This window comes from Poecilia mexicana, unplaced genomic scaffold (assembly GCF_051168715.1).
Source record: "Poecilia mexicana isolate PSO_F unplaced genomic scaffold, ASM5116871v1 scaffold_10, whole genome shotgun sequence".
Classification (NCBI taxonomy): domain Eukaryota; kingdom Metazoa; phylum Chordata; class Actinopteri; order Cyprinodontiformes; family Poeciliidae; genus Poecilia; species Poecilia mexicana.
This window is the reverse complement of record NW_028263379.1, coordinates 25,663,306-25,672,778: the sequence shown is the minus strand read 5'-3', so window position 1 is coordinate 25,672,778 and position 9,473 is coordinate 25,663,306. Positions and strand designations below refer to the sequence as shown.

The 9,473-nt window shown below is 41.5% G+C and overlaps 1 protein-coding gene across 2 annotated transcripts in view; it reads left to right on the top strand.

Moving 5' to 3' along the window:
- The first annotated feature begins 405 nt into the window (after window positions 1–405).
- ebf1a (EBF transcription factor 1a) overlaps window positions 406–9,473 on the top strand; it is a 78,300-nt gene continuing 69,232 nt past the window's right edge. For both annotated transcript variants that reach the window (XM_088009724.1, XM_088009725.1), the window contains exons 1-5: window positions 406–2,614; window positions 3,468–3,624; window positions 4,846–4,909; window positions 5,486–5,541; window positions 8,481–8,554. In XM_088009724.1, the coding sequence (XP_087865850.1) occupies window positions 2,481–2,614; window positions 3,468–3,624; window positions 4,846–4,909; window positions 5,486–5,541; window positions 8,481–8,554 (485 nt within the window). In that variant the 5' untranslated portion in view covers window positions 406–2,480. The remainder of the gene's footprint in view (window positions 2,615–3,467; window positions 3,625–4,845; window positions 4,910–5,485; window positions 5,542–8,480; window positions 8,555–9,473) is intronic.

Here is a 9,473-nt window from a genome sequence, read left to right as displayed (position 1 = left end):
GCACATACTTTAGTGCTGTGCTAAAGTACAGCACTTTAGCATTTGTGCTGTACTGGTTAAGTGATACAACTAGTGAAAGACCTACACCTGTTCTAAAAGGTTAGTATTTCAACATTTTTCACATTTGTGTTTTGCCTACAAGCAACAGCTGCTTTGGGGTTAAAATGTTGATCTTGCTAGCTACTTTGGATCTAGCATACTGTGTTGCTAAACTAGCTAATGGTACCGAACGAGTATTAAACTTTTTACATATATATATAAAAAATATATGTATTGTTATATGTGAATGTATTGCTGACATCTACATCTAGAATATTCCATTGTTTTATCTACTGTCTGAGATTTTAGAAGTTCAGCTTTACGTTAGCATTAGCATTGTTGCTAAACTAGCTAAAGCTGGTTAAAAACTTGACAGTGACAGTCAGTTTATGAACCGTAGGGGCTTTTATTAGTTCTTAATGTTCATTATGTTGACATTCATTCATTATAACACTCATATAAAATATATCAGCCTCAATGGACACAACATAAAAAAACGGTAGACCACATTGTATAAAGTTCTAATCAAAATATTTGTGCAGGATGTACCACAACAAAGAGTTTTAACCATTATTAAGGACTACATTTTCAAGCAAAAATCCTTAATTAAAATTGAAATAATAATAAAAAAATCATTTTGTTTTAGTCCAACAGCGAGAAATGATGACAAGGAGAACAGCCTCTCTGCGCTCTGCTTTTAGCTGTGCAAAAAAAAAAAAAAAACAGCAAAACGATGTCAACCACTGTACAGTTTTACGCTTCTATGAACATGCAAATTTTGTTAATCTTTTGTTTTTTTCAGCACTTTTTTTTTAACACGGCCTAGCGCAGTTTAGCATGTAATCCTCATATTTATTCTGGATTTATAGCATACACTCCCTCAAGAATTGAAGTGCATCTAGTAAGATCTAATTTCAAACCAACCGACTGAGAAAGAGAGAGAGAAAACTAAACTGTGCGCAGCGGTTGGCACGATGGAAACTTTCTTAAGCTCCTAATCTGCCAGAGTTGAGAACTTGGACTGCTCAGCACAGCTAATTGAAGCTCTAGTAGCAAAAATCAACATTGAATTTGAAGAAATGTTTCTGTTTTATGTTTTCAAAGAACAAGCGTGCATAATGTCAGCTTCTCATCCTGCACTGACACCCCCCACTTAAACGCAATTGAATCTGGGCGCAAGTCTCTCGTCAACGCATGCGCCTCCCTCTAGAAAACAACGAGAGAAGAAAAAAATAGTATTTTTTTTATACTCAGTTAAACATCTGTTCAATTATTATTATTATTATTTTTCTTGTCTATCCCTATGTGAGCTGAAGTGAAATCGCGGCAGGCAAAAGATGTTCCAACAAGCTCCCCGGGTCTTCTCCTTACTTCAGACTCAGCGTGAGAACTGCTTAAATTGATGTCCTCCCCGTGAGTCGGTGTTTGATTTTTTTTGTCGTGAACAGCTACATTAATTGCAAAGCGAGGAGGTGCACTCAAAAAAAAAACAAAAAAAAAAAAAAAAAACACTGCATGCATGCGCACCCACCGAGACTCACGCACTCGCGGCGGGGCGTGCGCGGGACGGCTTCGAGACTTAAGTGGCCGGGGCGGGACGTTGCGCCGGAGCGAGGCGGGGACAGGGCCGCGCTCCCGGTCGGGTTGGTGGACATGCTGATTGCCCGTGTCATTAACGGAGCTCGGGAGGGAGAGAGGCGTTCCCAGAGACCACGCCTCCTTCGCCTTACTATAGTTTCTCCTGTTTGGCATCCCAGAGATGGTCCGAAGTGATTCCTCAGGGGAAGCGAAAAGAGCGCAAATCACCCGAGCCGGAGCGGGCGCAGCCGAGCGGCGGATATACCCAGGACCGCCTTCTTAATTGCGCTAATCTTCCGTTTTATCCATCTGAGCCGGAAGGAGGACTTTTGCTTTGAAAGCGACGGAGCAAAGAGAGAAACCTGTTTCATCTTTCATCTTTGGCCCTGTTTGTTGCAAAAACTGACATTTTTATTGTTTTGCTTGTTTATTTTTTGTTTTGTTTTTGTTTTTATCAGCTGTACCTTGATCCGAGGAGGAAAGGCGGGGGGGGACTGTCGCCGACTCAGCGCGCACTCTCATCCTGCGCTTCCCCCTTTCATCGCTCTCACGTCGCTCCTCTTCACAGCTGCTGCCTCCCATTCTTCCTCAACATGAGGAGCAGCTAACCCTGGATGCTGACAGCTCCCCTTTTTCTTCCCCACATGTCGCATCTTTTGTTTACTTTGAGTGGAACGCGCGCGTCTAAACACCGAGTGGAGTAGACCCACGCCACTTTGCTCCTGTGACAGCGCTATCAAAGGGAGACGCCGAGAGGCGAGGAGGGGAGGCAGAGAAGAGAGGGAAAAGGAGGATAGAGACAGAGGCGAGAGAGAGAGGACGAGAGAGAGAGAGGGGGAGAGAGAGAGTGAAGGTGCGTTTTGATGTTTGGCATCCACGAGAGCATCCAGAGGAGTGGGAGTAGTATGAAAGAGGAGCCCATGGTGGCCGGGATGAACGCGGTTCGGACATGGATGCAGGGCGCCGGAGTGCTGGACGCCAACACAGCCGCCCAGAGGTGAGCCCGAAGCGGACGAGGCGCTGCGCCGCGTTCCGCCGCTCTGGCACCACAGCGGGTGGAGAGAAAAGCGCGTTGTGATGTGCGGCGTTTAAAGACGGAGCGGCGGATTCACTTTGGGGGCAGAACGCGTCCCCAGAGGACGCAGTGGTGGGATAACCTCAGGTCCCGCTGGCATCTCAAGTTTTTTGTTTATTTATTTATTTTTCACCTCGGATTCAACTTGTTTCAGACGCGTTTCAGAACTGTTTGACAGACTTTCCAGCATGACGCGTTTAAATGCGGCTTTGGCCCCAAAGTTTTTAGTGTGCAAAAGAAAGAAGAAAAAAAAGTCAGCTCTGAGTTTGGGCTTGGACCTCTCAGTTCGCAGTGATTTATTCTTCTTCTTCTTCTTATTATTATTATTTTTTGCGTTGAGATGAAGCAGCTTTCCTCGCGGGTTTTTAAAGTTTGCATGCATTGCGAGAATGCTATATTTTTGTTTGCTTTTAATTAAAATCTCGAAGTTTCTGGTGCGTATTTACAGCAGGCCTACATCTGTCTTGTCCAAATTATGACAGTCATAATTTAACATCGGTATATTTAACTTTTTTTTTTTTGCTTTTTTGCTTGGATTCACATGTAACATCTCAATTTATCTGTTCGATTTTAATGAACTAATTAAATGAAATTGTGCACGTGTCACCTAACAATTTTAAGTTTGGATATAGACATGGGGAATAAGCAACTGAATCAGTTAGCGTGTTAATTTTTATTTTTTTTTTGGTACTTTTATTAGATGCATTTCTTTTCACTGCCGTCCGTGTAGCCTTATTTTATTTTATTTTATTGCTGATTTTGCCTGTGTCCGCAGCGGAGTGGGTCTCGCTCGGGCGCACTTCGAGAAGCAGCCGCCCTCCAACCTCCGCAAGTCCAACTTCTTCCACTTCGTCCTGGCTTTGTACGACAGACAGGGTCAGCCGGTGGAAATAGAACGGACCACATTTGTCGACTTTGTGGAGAAAGAAAAGGTGAGTTTAGATTTTTTTTAATTCTCTCTCATATATATATATATATATATATATATATATATATATATATATATATATATATATATATATATATATATATATATATATATATATATATATATAAAGGTGATTAAAACATAATTGAGAATGGATGAACCGCTTAGAAATTAACCAACCGAAATAAGGAATGACGCGCGCGTCTGAGCCACTGATTCCTGACACGACGTATATGAAGCCGTTAAGTCAAAGTGATAAATTACCAGACGCGAGTTAACAAAGTAGGCAGACTCCCACAGCAGGGATCATTTCTTCCTTGAAGGCTTCCCTGATGTGATTTTTAGCTGTGGCTTACGAGAGCACCACAGACCTCTTATTACTGCTGATTATGTTTTGATAAAATGTGAAGCAATTCCGCATTCGTCTTTGGATTTACTTTGTCCAGTTTGGGACCTTTGGTTCTCAGTTTCCGCTCCTGGTGGATGTTTTTTTTTTTTTTTTTGCTTGTTTTCCTCTTACAGCTTAAAGCTTGCAGATATCACCAGTCACAGTGTTTTCTAAACTTCAGTGTGGCATCAGTAAAACATCAGAATTAGTTTTTTACTTGGTGCGTCTACTACGGGTTTCACCCCGATCACAATAATTTGACGATTTTTTTTTAAATTAAAATGTTAATTATTAATTATCAGCTTTTATTAGATTTGTATGTTATTAATAAGATCCAAATCTGCTGCTCATTTATTGAGTGACTTTACGGTTGCGCCGCGGCTCATTGAAAATAGAGAATAATGCAAATTCTGATTTAAGCAAATTTGGAAAAGAAAGAAAGAAACAATACAGATCCGGTATTTTTGTAGCTTTTATAAAAGTTATACTTTTTTTTCTTTTATTCAAAACACAAAACAACAAAAAAATCGAGCTCCTTTGTTTAATTTTTAAATTATATAACCAAATAAATCTGCCTGCGTTATTAACTTTCCGCCAAATCAGTCTAAGCCTGTTTATTTATTTATTAATGTATTTATTTTTTTCCCCAAATCTTGTCAGTGTTTGCTTTTTGTAAAACGAACTGATTTGATTCTGATCAGAGTTTGAGCCTCGCCATTTTTTATCTAAAAATAATATCAGGCGGTGCTCCCGCTGTAAGGGTCCCAGGAGGAGAAGGAGGAGGAGGAGAGGGTTTGCTCTGACCGCCTCTCTCTGTGTTCGCTTCTGTTTTTATAGGAAACAACGGGGGAAAAGACCAACAATGGCATTCATTATAGGCTTCAGCTCCTCTACAGTAACGGTGAGGGTTTTTTGTTTGTTTGTTTTGCTTTGTTTTTATATATATAGATATATATTTATATCTATATATATATATATATATAGAGAGAGAGGGAGAAGTCAGAAAATCAAAACTTGTGAAACGTTAAAGATACATGTTTTGGTTTTATTTACATTTATTTGTTTTGTTTGGTAAGACTTTTATTTATTTTATTTGCCTTCATTTATAAATATATTGCTCATCTATTTAACTCAAAAAAAAAGTGCTCTCTATTAATTCTGTTGTGTTGATGTAATAAATACCAAAAGGAAAAGAAAGAAATTATTTCAAACATAGAAAATCCCAAATCATTTTGATTCTATCTTTTCTGCTATGGTTGTTTGTATTGTATTTAGAAAATGAACGTTTTGGTTTCAGCCGGACTCACTGTTTTGCAGCTCAAACTGAAAGTTATTAAAGACAGTTTGGAGTGTTTTTTTTGTTTTGTTTTGTTTTGTTTTGTATTTTTTGAAAGAGCAAAGGAAACAGAATGACTATGTCTGAATGGGTCAAACTTTTCCCCATTTGAATCTTTTCTCTCTCTCTTTCTCTCTGAAGGAATCCGGACAGAGCAGGACTTATATGTTCGGCTCATTGACTCCATGACTAAACAGGTAGGAAGGAAATCCTGCATCAGGTTTTAGGAAAGAAACATAAGAAAAAAAACAAAAAACAAAACAAAAATCTAGTTTATATGTCCTGCTGATCTGGATGTTTACCCCCCCACCCCCTTCCCACACATGCACACACACGCAGAAACACACACACTCACCCTGCCTAGCTGCAAAGTCTGTGTCTGGGACCCTTAACTTCAGTACAGGCCAGCCAGCTTGATAAACGACCTGTCTTACCTGTGGAACACATTTACAGAGGCCCAGAAAAAGTAGAGGACATGTGTCCTCATACTCCTCTCCACAACAGCCTGCAGGCGAGGATGGTGTGCATGTGCTTATTTTTTAGGAGGTGGTTTATGTATAAAATTGTGTGTGCGTGTGTGTGTGTGTGTGTGGTGTGTGTGAATATCTGTGCGAGGCGCAGACGTGGTTGTGTGTCAGTGTTGGAGAGAGACAGTGATGCATGCCAGCTCACTCTTTGAGGACCTTGACCCTCATTTCCTCAATGTGAAACAGAACAAACTATCCTGGAGTGTGTTGTTGCGGCCATTGCAATCACACACACACACACACACACACACGCACACACACACACACACACACACACACACGCACACACACACACACACACACACCCCAAACAAAAAAACAGAGTGGTTCACATGTTAGCTGGCGCACTCTGAGGGAATTCTTCGTGGGGCTGAATTAGACGGCGAGGAGTAAAGTAAAGCCCCCTCAACACTGTTTTCATATCAGGTCTTTTGTTTTGCCAATTCCGCCTCTAGTGCCATTAGGCTCGAAGAGAGTTTGTCTTAGAATGAAAAGAGTAGGAGGAGATGATGTGTGTGCATGCATGTTTATCAGCCCTGGTGTGTGTGTGTGTTGGTGGGTGTGGGGGGAGTTGTAGGGGTGATCAAGCCCTAGAGAGCATGTTGAGTGGGGTTGGTGGGGTAACCAGACTAGATTTTTGGACGGCGTACTGCATGGACCAGATGGTGCACTATACTCCAGTCTGGCAGTCCAACTGCTCACTGTACACTGCAAACACACATACGTGCAAGTACGAACACATACGCGGCGCATACACAAGCACACGCACACACACACACACACACACACACACATATGTGCGCACACAAACAATTTTCCCTCTTACCGTCTCTGTCGGAACACAGCGTTCCTGTTCGGGAGGACTGGATTCCCACGATACGTGCGTTTGCCAGATAGACAAACATTTCTACCAAAATGAAAGACACACACATCCCTCTGTTTTTTATTTGGCTTGAAGTCTTGGTTGACTTTTCATCAGCACAGCATGCATCACAAAGATCGTTTTTTTTTTTTTTTATCACATTCTGTCCTTGCAGCTTAGGCAAAGATTATGTTTGGTCTGGTTGCCTCACAGTGTCAAGCACCTATTTACTCTACAAAAAGGAGGAGAAAGGAATATTTTCTTCCACCGTTGCTTTGTTGAATTAAAGTCAAGATAGAATGCATCTGGTTCAAGAAACGAGGCAGATAAAGTGTAAAACTTCCAAAGAAAAAGAGATAACATGGGCGGAAAGGAAAGGAAATGGAAAAGCACGGAGGGAAGCAGGGAAACGACACTGACAGAATAACAATAATATATTAAAGGAAAACTATTCAATCGCATATTTGGCTCCCAATATAAATATACCGACATGGCCAAATATGTTGGAAACCCTCGTAGAGACAAAACGTGTATTAATATTCTACTGCAGTAACATAATCTCACTCTAAAAATAGAAAAAATTAGCGATGTGACCTGAAACAATAATCGCATCATTAGTGGTGCATCTGCTCATGAAGCTTTTTTGAACACCGTTTTCCAGTAGGACAGGTCCAAACTTTCTCCTCTCACAGATACAGAGAGAGGAGATCTTTGACTAGATCTAGATCATCCAGACTTTGTTGTCTTCTTTTTCGGCGTTTTATCTTCAGCTTCCTTCAAATGTTTTCTACAGGATGTAGGTCTGGGGGCTGAGACGGTGATGAAAGACGTCTGATTTTGTGTCTGGTGAAGCACTTCTGTGTTGATCTGGCCAAATGTCCTGAATCATTTAACTTGCCGAAACAATCAATAATGACCCATTTTCAGTTTTTTTTTGTTTGTTTGTTTTTTTTTTTTTTTGACACAGGTCAGCAGATTCTTACTTAAAATGCACTCATATTTTAAATATTTCATAATCGAATGAACTCTGAAAAGGCTAAAAAGACCTTTGAAAGAGAAACAGACCCACCGCATTACAGTATAATCTTTTGTGACAGGGTGCATTTGGGCTTTTCTACTTGTTTATCCTTCTTTTAACACCAAACCCTCCAAGACGAAACGTCTTCGACCAGATCACACATTTCCAGTTATACTTGCAGCTTCTGTTTATATTTGTGATGGTAGGACAAAGGATTGGTCTTTTTTCTGATATCAATAAACTATAACCATTAGTTGTGCTATAGTTGTCGTTACATGGTTGCTATGGAGACTTGACAACATACCAAGTCAAGTCAGGTCAGATGTGGCAAATTGAAATATACAGATTATTTAATATTTTTCAATCAATTTATCACAGGGACGTACAAATAATCGTTTTAAAAATGTATTTCAAAGGAATTGTTTAGTTATGAAAAACTCACTATGATCATTCTGCTTAAATCATGATTTGTTTTCTCTTATTTAATAAACACATTCAATTTAAAGGCTGGATTTCTCTAAATCTTTCAGTGTGAGATTATGGTACTCCAATAAAAAATGAATGTATTTTAGGGGTTTTTACACATCTCAACAAAGATGTGTGAATATTTGTCCACAAATATTCACACATGCACAAAAATGAACAAATGATGAGCTACACGTGTCCCTTGCATCAAACATCCACAAAAGTAGGAACTGAATTCTTTTCTGTTCCTCGTCTCTCTTCTAGGCGATTGTCTATGAGGGTCAGGATAAAAATCCAGAGATGTGCCGGGTCCTGTTAACCCACGAGATCATGTGCAGGTAAGCCAAACTCAAACCGACGCCTTTATTTATGTCACTTCACAACTGAGAGAAAGAAAAAAAACAAAGCGCATAGCTAAATTATGATAGAAATCTTATCATTTGCCTCAAAGTGGGTTGGAGAGAGCTGGGCCCTGGCCTATTTCTGTTTTGCGCGTGCATGCATGTGTGTGGATCCCTCTCATGTTCAGCTAATTAGGACAAGGAAAAGCTCATTACTCAAACCCATCCTCCTCAGGCCCCCGTGTAACACTCGGCAGTTTGCCTCGTCCTGACACCGAGCTATGTGCAGACTCAGATTTTGCGTGAAACGCCGCTGCGCACTCGCGCTCGAAAAAAGTCGTGTGCCCCATCGATTACAAGGCGCCACGCAAAAGCCCCGCCGCGGCGTCCCAAAGCGAGCGTCCGGCTCGGAAGAGTTGCGTGTAGAGAGAGCGTCTGGTGGCGGCGCGTGTAGCGGCTTCCTGGTTATCACACGAGGCAATTTGGACCACTTGTTTTCATATGCTGCAGGAAACAGAGGAGATCAGAAATCTGATCTGGCTCTCCAAGCCTGTGGTCCTGAGGGACTGGAGAAAGCATGGAGGGGGGCTTGAGGCGCGGAGGGGGGGGAGGGTCAGCCTCTCAGTTGTCTTCCTCCTTCTCCTCCCACACACTCCTCCGAGTGGAAGCACACATGTAGTTAGGCGCAGGTAGACACAGACATGCAGACACTCAGACACAGAGGAATAAAGGTAGACGTGGTGATACTTTTTCTTTCAGGGATGGGGTGGGAGGGGGTGGGAGGGGGTGGGTTGACGTTACACTGTTACACCGTGCTGCAGTCAAATGATTCTGAGAGGACTCGTCACATCAGTATGCAGCCCCCTTTTTACCCAGCATGCACCGCTCCCCAGGTCCAGTGGGACCACTCTGTGAC